Source organism: Vulpes lagopus, chromosome 8 (assembly GCF_018345385.1).
Source record: "Vulpes lagopus strain Blue_001 chromosome 8, ASM1834538v1, whole genome shotgun sequence".
In the NCBI taxonomy this organism is placed as follows: domain Eukaryota; kingdom Metazoa; phylum Chordata; class Mammalia; order Carnivora; family Canidae; genus Vulpes; species Vulpes lagopus.
In genome coordinates this window covers 17,244,278-17,258,125 of record NC_054831.1, presented here as the reverse complement: position 1 = coordinate 17,258,125, position 13,848 = coordinate 17,244,278, and the positions used below count along the sequence as shown (strand labels likewise).

General features: G+C 46.3%; 1 protein-coding gene across 2 annotated transcripts in view; it reads left to right on the top strand.

The window, feature by feature from the left end:
- Window positions 1–13,848, top strand: part of LOXL2 (lysyl oxidase like 2) — a 95,083-nt gene that overhangs the window by 37,031 nt on the left and 44,204 nt on the right. For both annotated transcript variants that reach the window (XM_041766633.1, XM_041766634.1), the window contains exon 3: window positions 4,549–4,724. In XM_041766633.1, coding sequence (XP_041622567.1) covers window positions 4,549–4,724 — 176 coding nt within the window. The remainder of the gene's footprint in view (window positions 1–4,548; window positions 4,725–13,848) is intronic.

The window sequence follows — 13,848 nt, the reverse complement described above, 5'->3', positions numbered from 1 at the left end:
TCTCTCTCTCTCTCTCTCTCTCTCTCTAAAATAAACAAATAACAATCTTTAAAAGAAACCATGGTCCCTAGAGTCCAGGCTGGGTAAGTAGGACTGTACTACATAGCAGACTTGTTTGGAAGGCTGCTGGGGTCATGGCTCAGGGTGGAGATTGCAATACAAGAAGGAGTGAGCTAGAAACATCTTTGGGATGGATGTAGATGGAGATGCACAGCAGAAGGGCTGAAATGGACATTGGGGCGGGGTGCCATTGTTGGTAATGTTGAGGTCTAAGCTATGACCACAGGAGAGTGGCTGATGAGGGCTGGGGAAAGGCACTGCAGAGAAAAGCTATAGTAACAAGAGGCCAAAGCATCCTGGAAGGGTCATCTGTGTGGATATTGAAAGAAACCAGTAAGACTTAGGAAAGGAGAAATCTCAAGGAGGAAGGAAAGAAACAGATGCTAAAAAAATTGTAAACTGTCATGGACTTTGAGGATTATGTTGTCTATATAAAAGTGGTACTTGGCTTTTGCATCTTGAGAGGTCTTTTAGATATAAAAGTATTTATATGATGCTGAATTTCTTCAGCATCAGGGTAGGATCCTTAACTGGGTACAAGTTGGGCACTCAATACATATTAGCTTATTAATTCATTTTGATTTAGGAGAATACTAAAAACAGTTGACCAGCAGTCCTTGACATAGGGACCAGTGAATGTGACCAGTGGCCAGGGGTGTGCTCCATGGGAAGAGTTTAACCTGCAATCGGGCTCTGTGGGCACACTGGGAACCCCACAGCTGAGCACTTAACCAGACCAGTGTTCTGGGAGTGCTCACTATCACCTGCTCCTCTGCCCCTCAGGCAGTAGGAATGAAGCCCCAGGAGAGCACCCAGGTACTCCCAGGTTTTCCAGCCTGGATTGTCAAGAGGTCTTTTCCCCTAAAGTGTATCTGAGCTCAAGGAATTCATGGACCCTTTCAGAGGGTTCTAAAGGGGGACAGATGTTCTATTTCTCACCCTCTGGATGGGTCTCACAGCAGCCTCCGGTGGTGGTTTTCCTGAGCTCAGATCTGATACCTCCTCAAGCCCCCACACCACCCCATCCCCCCATTGTTCAGATCAGAGTGACAAAACCAGCAGATGACCACAGTGGGGCCCCAGAGGTCCTAACTTGAACATTTGTCCTGACAACGGCAGCGAACACTCTAGCATTCAAACGGTTTGATTTGTGATCTCTTTCAAATGGTTTGTTGATTGGTTTATATATCTCTTCTCCTTTCACCAGAAGTATAACTTCGAGTGAATGAATGGACAGAGAGTAGAATGAAGTTTGGCTTCTAATTGAAGGGCTTTTTGTGTCCAAAGTTAGAGCCCCATCTGCGCTCCAAGTGCCACTTTCCTAGCAGCTCTGAGATAGTGTCTACCGAACTGTGCCCAGACCACCCTGCGTCCCAGCAGGTGGAACCAGAGCTGGCTGCTTTGGAATCAGAACAGTCTAGCTGATAGGCATTAAGCATACAGGGAAAAATATTGTTATGGAATCAGGTCAAATTAGTACATGGTGCCTGGTGCTGCTATCCTGGGCTATGTAGAAAAGTACACTTCCACCGTCTACAGAAAAATACCTGGTGAGGGGGTGCCTGGGTGGCTCAGTTGGTTAAGCATTTGCCTTTGGCTCAGGTTGTGATCCCGGGGTCCTGGCATCAAGCCCTGCCTCTCCCTCTACCCTTGCTCCTCCTCTCTCTCACTCATGTGCTCTCTCTCTCTCTCTCAAATAAATAAGTAAAAATTGTTAAAGAAATAAAAATCAAATGTTCCTTATCAAAGTGTGAAGCAGGCCATAGCATGTCTGTTTTGCAGCTCCTGATGGTTCCATTAGCTGCACGCTGCCCTGCTTCCCATCCCCTTAGCTAGGGTGGTTTTTCTCATTGCAGATGGAATAAGGGCCCTAATTCTTTTCATCATCTCTGTTCCTTCAGCAGCTCTGCCACAGAATGTTCCAAAGAAGAGGCCCCCCTTCAAATGCAAAGGGTCTTTTCCGTTGCTAGTACTTAGCAAGACAAACATTGGTTTGTTGTCCAAGCAGCAATTGATTAGGGAGCATATGTTTCCAAGGAGCTTGACAGCTGGGAAGCGAGGCCAAATTGAGAAACCAGTTGGAAAACCTCAGCCCAGATGTTTTCAATAAGCTTGTTGTTCCCCACAATGCATCTGAGGCACTCTGGTTTGAGCCCTGACCAACCATCGGTCACAGCACACACGTCTCAGCAGGGCCAGGGAGTCAGGGATTAGCCCTGTGTCCTCCCTGACCTCGAAGAATCTCAGAATCTCCTTGGTTTTCTCATCTCTACAATGGGAGTATTCGTATCTGCATTTTCCCTGCATCACGGAAACAATGGGATTCCCTGTTTTTCTGATTTACTGGAAGGAGGAAGGGAAAGGGGCTTGAACATGTACTAGGCACATACATTATCTCACCAAATCTCCATGGTGACCTGCTTGTTGGGGATCTTTGTTTTCACTTTAGAAATGGGAAACAGGCTTGGTCAAGCAGCTGGCCAAGTTATGTGGTGCCCAGGCCCGAGGCAGAGAGAGTCTGATCCCTGGTTATCTAGCTCCATTAACCTGTCAAGTCCTGCCTGGAGCCCTGAGAAAAAGACATTTGATTTTGTTTCCTTTCAATTTGTAGCAGCACTTACAAACATCACCCTTTAGCACTTTGAGAAAAAATTATTTTGAGTTGGGGTGAAAGACACGTAACATAAAATATGCTGTCTTCACCATTTTTCAATGTGCAACTAGGGAGTGTTAGGACCTTCATATTGTTGCACAACCGATCTGTAGAACACATGTTATCTTGCAGACCTGAAGCTCAATCCCCATTAAACAAACACTTCTCATGCTCCCCTCCCCCAGCCCCTGGCAGCATCCATTCTACTTTGTCTTTGGGAGCTAGACTACCCCAAGTACCTCATCTAGGTGGAATCGTACAGTTTTTGTCATGTTGTGATCGGTTATGTCACTGAGTATAAGGCCCTGAGGGTTCATCCGCGTTGGACACTGTGTTAGAATTCTCTTCCTTTTTGAGGCTGAGTAAGTCCAGGGCGTGTGTATACTGCAGTTTGTCAGTGGACACGTGGGTTGCTTCCAGCCTTTGGCTATTATGAATAATGCTGTAATGCTCATGGGTGTGCAAATATCCCTTTGACACCCTGCTCTCAGTTCTTTGGCCTATAGACCCAGAAGTGGGGATTGCTGGGGCTCAGGGTAATCCCATTTTTATTTTTCAGGTATTTATTTATTTATTGAAATATAGTCAACATGCATTACATTAGTTTCGGGCGCACAACCTAGTGATTCGAAAAGTCTGTGCGTGCTCCCCACAAGTATAGCTCCCGTCTGCCACCACACAACGCTATGACAGTAGTACTATCGACTCTATTCCCTGGGCTGTGCCTTTCATCCCTGTGATTTCCTCACTCCATGACTAGAAGCCTGTATCTCCCATTTTTCATTTCTTGAGGAACTGCCATACTGTTTTCCAGCGTGGCTGCACCATTTTGTATTCCTGCCAACCACCCATGCACAAGGGTTCCAGTTTCTCCACAACTTTGCCAACCCTTGATATTTTGTCTCCTTTTGACAGTAGCCATTCTAATGAGTGTGAGGTGGCATCTCGTTGTGACAAACCCTCTAGCACTTGGCCCGCTGAAGTGCTAATCAGGTGCAAATCAGGTATAGACATGTGAGGTGAGCAGAATTGCACAGGGCCCCCCAGCCCTGCCTTCACCTGACTTCTGGAAGGTGATGGGGCAGCTCTGTGGCTTTAGTGTAGCAGGGGAAATGTCAGGGAGAGAGAAGAGCACTGAATGGACCAGGCTCTGGGCTCAGGGGGTGGCCCTGCAGGATGAGCCACCCTCTGAGCCAGAGCTCTGTGTGTCAGGTGGGCTTGACTATCCCTGAGGCATGGGGAAGTCAGAGGAGGTGATACATACGGAAATTCCTTAAAAACTCTAAACCCTCAGGTGCAGGTTAGCTTACCTTTTTACTGAGAGGTCAGAGTTCAGCCTCTGCTGTAGATGGAAGGTGAGTCTGACTGGTGCCACGACCAGTCTAACTACAGTAGCCATCGTCATCCTTGTTGCCTTGTTTGAGTAACTGTGAGCCAAAAACAAACTAGGCATGTGCCATGTATTATCTCTGGTCCATACACAGCCCTGCAGTTGAGGCATCTGACAAGGCATCTGACTTGACCAAGGTCATATAGCTCAGTGACTCTGCCAGAATGAAACCTAGCTTAGTATCCAAAATCTCGGCTCTGCCTACTCTATTATGTGACATCTGGGCTCAAATCTGGTTTCTGTCCAAATCACACTCAATCTACCATGTCCGTGCCTACTGTGGAAAGGGAATCCAGATGCCCTAGAACTATATCCGGTATCTCAAACATACTACACATCAATTGATGACCACAGTAATTATCAAAATTAGGGAAAAATCCTCTATGATATTGGTGCCCTCCAAGACTCAACGGCTCTTGGTCTCCCTCTTCTCTGCTTCCTTTAGGACCCATCTGGTTGGACAATATCTACTGCACAGGCAGAGAGGCCACCCTCGCTGCCTGCTCCTCCAATGGCTGGGGTGTCACCGACTGCAAGCACACAGAAGACGTGGGCGTGGTGTGCAGTGACAAAAGGATTCCTGGTTTCAAATTTGACAACTCATTGGTCAACCATATAGAGGCAAGTCTTGTGTTCTTAATGATTCCCACACATGACTATTTCCCTTCTTAAGTGTAACTCACTTCTCACCTGCCCATTCCAAGAATAGCGTGTGAGTGCTAAGGAAGGGACCCAAGGCAGACTTGATGCTGGGTATCGGAGGGGAGGGTTTCTGGAGAAAGGGAGACCACCAGTGGGGAAAGGGCATCCAGACACAAAGAATGGCTTGGGTGAAGGCCCCGAGGCCCTGAGGCATGAAGGGGGATGATAAGTAGGTCAGTACTGCCCAAGACTAAAATGTGAATGTGGGAGTAGTATGAAATAAAGCTATAAAGACAGACATGAAAGCCCCTCTGTGCTCTGCCTAGGAGTTTGCCATTTCGGTTGAGAAAATGTAGTGGTTATTATTTTTTTAAGATTTTTAAATTTATTCATTGATGAGAGACACAGAGATAGAGAGAGAGGCAGAGACACAGGCAGAAGGAGAAGCAGGCTCCATGCATGGAGCCTGATGCAGGACTCGATCCTTGGTCTTCAGGATCAGGCCCTAGGCTGAAGGCGGCACCAAACTGCTGAGCCACCTGGGCTGCCCTGTACTGGTTATTAATTGCCGTGTAACAAATTATCCCCCAAAGTTTGCAGCTTCAAACAATATACTTTATTATCTCACTTAGTTTCTGAGGGTCGGGAGTCCAGGAGTGGCTTAGCTGACTGACTCTGATCAAATTCTCTCAGGAGGTCACCTGGGGCTGAGGGTCCTGTCCCAAGCTGACTCGCATGGCCGTTGGCCAGGTTTGGTTCCTGTCTGTCAGCTGGAACCCTCTGATCCTCTGCATGCGACCTCTCTATAGGCTGCCTGAGTGTCCTTAAGACATGACAGTTGTCCTTCTCCAGAGTGAGTGATTTAAAAACCAAAGCTGAAGAAAGGCAACTTAAAATTGCCCTATTTGAGGTCCAAAGGAAGTTCTACCCAGACTGTGGTCTTTACATTTTCTTTTCATGACTCACAGCCATCCCACTCTTTTTTTCATATGTTCCTAGAGCACACTGCATACGCCCAGGAACTTGTGTAAACCTGCATTATAGCATGGAAAAGGATTTCCACCTTTCTCTCAAATGGCAAGGTCAGACCACTTCTAGCTGACACTCTTCAAATGCTGCTATTTTAGCTGGGAAAAGTAGACAAGATTGTTAAAGAGCTAATATACTTTAGTGTTCCAGTTATCGACAGTAAGTTTGCTTTACTGTAAAGTCTGATTTGGAAGGTGGGCTTGTCCAGCCCAGTTTCACACTTCCCATCTCTACTGCTTATGACTTCACATGGGATAATTAGCACCCATGAGATTGGAAGCTCCTGGGGGATAGGAGTATACCTAATTCACCATTAGATCCAATAGAAATAGCATTAGGTACCTGATAAGAATGGTGTTTCCAAGCCGTAAATTTTCTTCTTTTTTTAAAAGATTATTTTTATTTATTTTTTTAAAGATTTTATTCATTTATTCATGAGAGATAGAGAGATATAGAGAGAGAGAGGCAGGGACACAGGCAGAGGCACCCATGGATGACCCCTAAATTTTCTTCTTAAGAGTACATACCAGAGGGACGCCTGGGTGGCTCAGCGGTTGAGTGTCTGCCTTCAGCTCAGGGTGTGATCCTGGAGTTCCAGGATCAAATCCCATATCGGGCTCCCTGCATGGAGCCTGCTTCTCCCTCTGCCTCTCTCTCTCTCTCTCTCCCTCTCTCTGTGTGTGTGTGTGTGTGTGTGTGTGTGAGTGAAGAATAAATAAATACAATCTTAAAAAAAAAAACACATACCAGAGATCCTTATCCCCATAGGTGAAGAACCTTCCAGGATCAAATATTAAATTAAAAAATGATAAGAAGCACATAGAAGCAAATCATTCTTTCATTGCATTGCCCTGCTTAATAGAAAAATGAGCTTATTTGTAAGATCTTCAATGGGCCTCTATTCAGCCTAGAACCTCAGGATAATACAGTTGGATTATCGAGTGACGATCCAGTCTTCCGATAATAAAAAAGTAACTAGTAGTTTGAATAAAAAGGTGGGCCAAAATGTCAGTGGGAGAATGAAAAGACTCATCTGCCATTAGGAAAAAAAAAATTTTCTGGAAAAAGGATTCTGGATATGGCACTTCAACAGGGAAGTGTTTATTGAATGTGGCTCCTAGAAAAAAACAGAACCTTGACTGGGTAGACTAGGTGGAGAAACAACACCCAAAAATAGAGTAAGAAGTACTTTTGTATTCTGGAAGTTCTAAGAGTCCCCCACAAAAGCCTAGTACCTGTCTTTATTCTGGACCTTTGTTGGGTACCTGCTGTACACACAGCGTGGTCTGGAATACCATTAGGGAAAGAAAACATGGCCCTTATAACCTGAGAAGACAAGATGCTTGCCTTGGCAAAGCTGGAGGATCATTCCAAGGCAAAGAGCCTAGACTCTAAGTGAATTTACAGTAACCCAGAGAGGGCTATGGTGAGGATAACTGGTTTGAAGAGTGGGATGACTCCCACAGCCTTCCACGCTTTGCATCTTCCTAGAAGGCTTCCCTCTTGCTATTGTACAGTCAGGCTGGTTACCATGAGCCACACTGGGAGCTTTCTCATCCGACTGGGAAAGGAACTCCAGACACTGTGGAAACTTTGAACTAATGAGCAGTAATCCCCTGTAACCTCTTCCCTTTGGTGTCAGCTCAATGGAAGTCGGGAAAGGGCCCACATCTCAAGATGTCTAAGGAGAAACTTCGAGAATTGCCACTCCATCTAGGACTTTGTGGCTAAAGCTCATGCTTACTGTCAGAGCTCGCCTGATGGATAGGGAGCTGCCCAGACCAACTACAAGGGATATTTGTGGGATGTTGAGAAGTTTCTCCAAAATACCTCATGTAATAGCCTGTGTCAGTGGCTGAAATCATGGAATCATTCCTCTTGGCTAAAGAAATGTCCCCTATTAAATGTTTGTGGATGAGAGGAAGAGATGTAGGCTGGTGGACATGGAGTTAGGTGGGGTCACAGTGCGGTGACTAATAGTACCTAGGAAAACTGCAAGTTAATCAATATGAGCACAGTGGATGGTCTCTAACAATAGCTCCTGGGGTCCCGCTCATGCCTCTTTAACAGCAGACATTTACATGGAGGTGAAAATGTGCACTGATAAAAGTTGTAGAGGACACAAAACTAGAAGGGATTGTTGGGATATAACATTACTGAATGAGATTCAGAAAAACCTCAGTAAGTTGAGATAAATAGGCCCAAACTATAATATATTAGGGATGAATAGAAGGTCCTATTAAAGGTTCAGGAAAAAAAAAATCAGCTACAGAATGAAAGCCAGGGAGAGTGACTGAAAAACATTGATTATATCTTTAAAATCCCTGAAGGGGGGGACGCCTATGTGGCTCAGCGGTTGAGCATCTGCCTTTGGCTCAGGGTGTGATCCCGCGGTCCCGGAATCAAGTCCCACATCAGACTCCCTGCGTGGAGCCTGCTTCTCCCTCTGCCTGTGTCTCTGCCTCTCTCTCTATGTCTCTCATGGATGAGTGAATAAAATTAAATAAATAAATAAATAAAAATAAATAAATAATCAATCAATCAATCAATCAATCCCTGAAGGAGATTGACCTAAAGCCCTGTATGAGCCAAAGCTATGATATGGTGGGTAAAAAAAAAAAAAAAAAAAAAAGTGAATGTGCACAAATGGAAGAATTCATCCTCTAAACTCTCTGTTTTTTTGGATCAAGAACTGAGTACAGAGTTCAGTTCAGGGGCCATCTCTAAGCTAGAGGACAGACCAGCAAGGTGGAGATAGATCTAGAAGTCATATCGTATAAGGAAATGAAGATACGGTGACAAAATAGAGAGGAGAGGAGACATCTCTTTAAATATCTGAAATGTTACCGTGGAGAGGATCCGTGATTTATTCTAACCAAGAACCAAGATGGGTAAGAAGGTAAAGGGACATAGATTTCAGCTCGGCATGAAAACTCTGTAACGCTTAGGGCTGCCCCACGGTGGATGGGGCTAGCCTGTTAGTAAGTAGCAAGCTCCCTGTCACTAGAGTAATTCAAGCAGGAAGGGGATGGCCTCCTGCCAGGAATGTTGCAGCCAGATTCCTGCACTGCGAAGGAAGCAGGATGAGGTGATTGCCAAGTTCTAAGATCCCTTGTTACTCTTCATTTATGAAAACACACCCAGCCCACATAGGGGGGTGCCCATAGCTGGCTCTTGGCAGTGTACACCATTGTGTGAATTGGAGTCTCTCTCTTTCTGTCTCATTCTCTCACATGCACGCACACACGCACACATGCACGGAAGGGATGCCTGCTGGTGTGTGTGCTCTGGCTGTCTCCCTGCCTCTTCTCTGGGCCAACACAACCTTGGCCTTGAAAGCAGTAGCAGACTTTCTACCCTCACTCTTCCACATCAAAGTGTGAGCACTAAGGCCCTCCCTCGACTTCCCCAGTTCAGGGTTCATAAATTCAAAAGTGGCCAAGAGTGGAGTATTGGTCAAAAGGAGATGCCAGCTAATGCTTTCTCTGTGTCTTATGATCCCAGGAGCAAATGACTGACCTAATGAACTTGGTGAGGACATTTCCCCCACACACCCCCGTCCCATTTCCTCCCACCCCTACTCTGAAGGGTATGGCCTGGATCTCTTACATCCGTCCTCATTGACTCCTGGAGACTGGGGGCAGATCACAGACTATTAGAGATGACTCTCACAGGCTTGTGCCTTCTCCACAGTACATTGGAATTCTCCAAGCAGAGAGTGGAAGAAAACTGAGCATCAGTCTAGACCAAGTTCATCCCACTTTGGAATGCCCGAGGCATGAATCACTAAGCCCTGGAGACTGGCTGATGAATTCACTCAATGAGCTAACTGTGCTTCCAGTGGACTCCTGCATCTGCTTGGGGCATCCTCAGGGGCTCTTTGACACTTCATGAGTTCCCTTCTAAAGAAGGGAGGAAGCACATCCTGCATATGAATGACCCACCCCACCAAGGGAAAGTTCATAGGTTTAGGTCCTGGGCTACCTGTTGGCAAGCAGCCAAAACACGGGGCAAGTCCATTTTCTTTTCTTTTCTTTTTTTTAAGATTTAACTTTTATTTATTCATGAGAGACACAGAGAGAGAAGGAGGCAGAGATGCAGGCAGAGGGAGAAGGAGGCTCCATGCAGGGAGCCCGACGTGGGGCTAGATCCCGGGTCTCTAGGATCACACCCTGGGCCGAAGGCGGCGCTAAACCACTGAGCCCCCCCGGGCTGCCCAAGTCCATTTTCTTTATTAAGATAAGCTGGTTGATTTCTCTCCCTTCCAACTATGGTAGTCTGTAAACCAGAGTGGCAGTGGTTTTCTCCATCAAAATGACACAGCATGTGCTCATCATTTACTAGGTAGTTTTAAATATTCTGCAGAGGAAAGAATTCAGATGATTTCTGTCAAAGTGCTTAGCAGACTATAAAGTGCTACAGTAGGTTAGCCCTGCAGATTCACCAGCCTTGGTTCATGGCATCCAGAAAATTCAGGCAGTCTCAGTTCTCCAGAACTCTCTCACAGATCCAGTCTCTGTGACACAGACTGTACTGTCCCATCTAGCTGTGTAGCCCGTTTCAGACCCCCAGAGTTGAAGGCAGGACCCCTGAGTTCCAGTCTGGTGGAGTCTGAGACTTGCAGCTGGGTGTCCGGGGTGCCTGACCCTTCCTGGGTCTCTGGACACCTCACCGTCAAACAGCATTCTCATAAGGCCAATGAGTCAGAGGCCAGTCCTCAAAACCTTCTCAAAAAGAGGCAAGCAGGAGCAAATTCTGAAATGCAAAATACTCGTGCTTCCAAGCAAATGGATCTTTTTTTTAAACCTAGGAAACAGAGCCCCAACTAAACCTCCCAGGATTTCAGAGGCTCTTAACTTGAGAGGCTTTGTTTCCTGTCTGTGGCACTGGACAAGTTGGAAAAAGCATTAGATAAGAAGAGATTACAAATCCAGATGCCCTCCTGAGTCAACTTCTCTACTCAGGCTGTTTTGCACATTGCTAAGTCATGTGCTCATAGAAGGGCTCAAGGCTGGAGCCGTGTGCTGTGAGATCAGGGAACATACAGATCTTTTCCTTTTCTTCACCTTCCCACACCACCTTCTTACGTACCCATTTTTAAAAGGCTCTTTTGCAGAGGTGGTTAGGTTACCAGAACTGATTGGAAACCCCCAGGCCATGAGATTTAGGTGTGGCCCATCCCTTAAGTGACCTCCAAGCCTCAGTTCCTCTTTGTGACAGCAGGCAGCCCCGAGATCTGCAGAGGCCAACAGAGGGCCATAGAGGACATTGCTGGGAGAATCTGGTACCCCTCCCCTCCACACTTTCACATCCTTCTGGAAGGACCCTGAGACCTGAAGAAAGCTCTTTCTTCTCTTAACCGCAGGAACTGAGGCTGGTGGGAATTCTTAAAATTCCAGGAGTCCTGGTTTGTCAGCTGCCAGAATGCTTCAAGGTTTCCCTCTCGGCAGCAGTCTTATCTCGCCAGCATCTGGGGCCTCTAGGAAGGTCTGAGAGCTTTCCAGCCAAAAGTCTGACCCCTTGCCCATTCCACACCGCCCCGGCCACCAGAGAGCGGGTGCAACAGGTTGTACTGGGTAGTTTCAGAAAGAAAAGGGGTCTGTTCTCATCTTGGTGCAATTTTGAAGGTGGGAGTCCCTCTAAACCTAAATGTAGTCCTGCTTCTTCCCTGATGGCTGCAGGATGCCTAGACGGGCTCCCTCTGTGGTAGGAGGAGAAATGGTAGCAAGTAGGCAGTTTGTGCCAGACTCTCCCACAGGGAGTAAGGAGCTGTGGTGGAAGCCCAGAGCCTCTGAATCCCCCGTCTTGCTGACCTGTTGAGCTGGGCCATCACATGTAGCTGTCCTGGGTTTGTCTTGTAGCTCACAGGGAGTTTGGGCAAAAGGATGTATGTATAAGGTCCTGTCTGGTGTTAACATTCCATGATTCTATTTATTGAATCTCTATGTGGTCAGGGCTTGCCAGCCACCACAAGGACACAAAAGTTCTAAGGGGGCACCTGGGTGGCTCAGTCGACTGAGCATCTGTCTTTGGCTCAGGTCATAGTCTCAGGGTCCTGGGATCGACTCCCACATCGAGCCCCACATTGGGCTCCTCATCAGGCTCCACAGGGAGCCTGCTTCTCCTGCCCCCCGCTCCCCTACCCCGTGCTCTCTGGTGAGCGCTCACTCTCTCTCTGTCAAATAAATAAGATCTTTTTAAAAAAAAAAATAAAAGAAGATTAAAAATAAATGTAGTTCTAGGGTGACCTATTTTCCTGACTAAAAATAGGTCAGAGCATCTGAAAAGCAAAAGGGCATTTATGCGGGTAACAGAACAAAATATTTGAAATTGTGTGAATCCTGACAAATCTGGGGACCTGATTCCTGGCTGGGAATCACACAACTTTTTGAAAAGCATCAATATTATTATAATTGTGTGAGAGGTGAAATAAGTAAGAAAACAACATCATACTTACCTGTTAGAAGAAATAAATAAGTAGCATTATAATTTATCTTGGATGAAATAAATGGATGAACAGCATGTACTCAGAGTTCGAACATATGAATCGGATGGGACATTTGTGGCAGTTTGGAGAGAGAGAGAACAGAGAATATGGGAAATTCTATATGGAAAGGATGCAAGATGGGAGAAGCGGGCAGGAGAAAGACTCATTGCCCTGGTTGGGGGATCCATTCTGTAGAGTGGCCCAGTGGTGTGAGTAGGGTGGGGCTGCAGTGCACCGGAGGAGTTCAAATGAGTCACTTCAACCCTGCGGGAGGGGTCAGTGCCAAGGACTCCCTCCCACTAGATCCCCAGGAGTCTGTTGCTAAGGTAGCTGGACTGTATCTGGCCATGTGTTCATTTGATACATTTTAATAGAGCACCAGACACTGCCAGGCAGTGGGAATAAAGAGATTGATGGGGTGGACAGCCTTGCCTTCCTGGAGATTCCAGTCTAGTAGTAAAGGACAGTTCCACAAATTGTTACTTTGTTACCATGGTGACAATTTACCCTGAGAAGCAGTAGGGACCCCAGCTGGGAGGCTGGCCCAGGACTTGGCTGGTCTGTGGCCTCAGCCCCCCTGCTGGAACAGGTGTCCTGCCAGCTTCCTGCAGACGGCAGAGCTTGCTTGTTCTCCAAAGAAGCAGTCTCTGTTACCGACCCCAGTGCTTTCTGGTTGGAAAATGAAACACAGAGCGTTCGATTTTCCAGCAGCCTTGTAAGGCTCTTGATTTATAGGAGGAGGGCCCAGACAGACTGCTGTTTTTTTCCTCTGGTGGCTCAGAATGATCTCAGCTCCCCACACTACCCCCACCCGAGTGGTGTCCATCACATGGAGCTGAGGAGCAGAAATCACTGCAATGCCTTTTCTCTTCTACTTCATCCATCTGACCCAGTAGAAGTCACTGGATAGAGAATGTTACTTCTGACTTAGCTCTTTACTCTGTGAATTCCTGATTTGATCATCAAAAGGAGATAATTACAGTGTGGCCAGATTCTTCTACTACCATTCGCTTCATGCTGTTGACAGATGATACCCACTTAACTCAACCATCTAGATGTGTGCTGAGGGTCAGATCAGCTTTTGGTTCAGCTCAATAACTTCCTTAGCATCAGATTTTGAGAGGAAAGGTAGGGTGTTAATAGCCTAGATGACAAGGGAGTGCATGGAGAAAGTGTAGACTTCTGCTCGTCCATCCATAAGTCACACAAGTAGTGCTTATGCTATGAAGAGAGAGGCAAGTGCTGCCTCGTTTATTTTGCATTAAACAAAGAATAAAGGGAGTCTTTATTACATTTTTGGCTTGGGAGCTCGATGTTCAGCTAAGATGAATTCCTGTAATTGGATTTTTAAAAATTACTATTGGTTCACTCCAAAAATATTTGAGGACCCACTATGTGTCATGTCTGGCACTGGGAGCCATGGGCAATACAGAAATGAATAAGGCCCAATCCTGCCTTTAGGAACTCACGAATCAATGAGGTGGCAAAAACGCAGGGAAAGAAAAATAATAATAATACAAGATAGTCAGGATAAGTCAAGGACTAACTAACCGAGTGACTCAGAAAGCAAATGCGAGGGGAATAAAG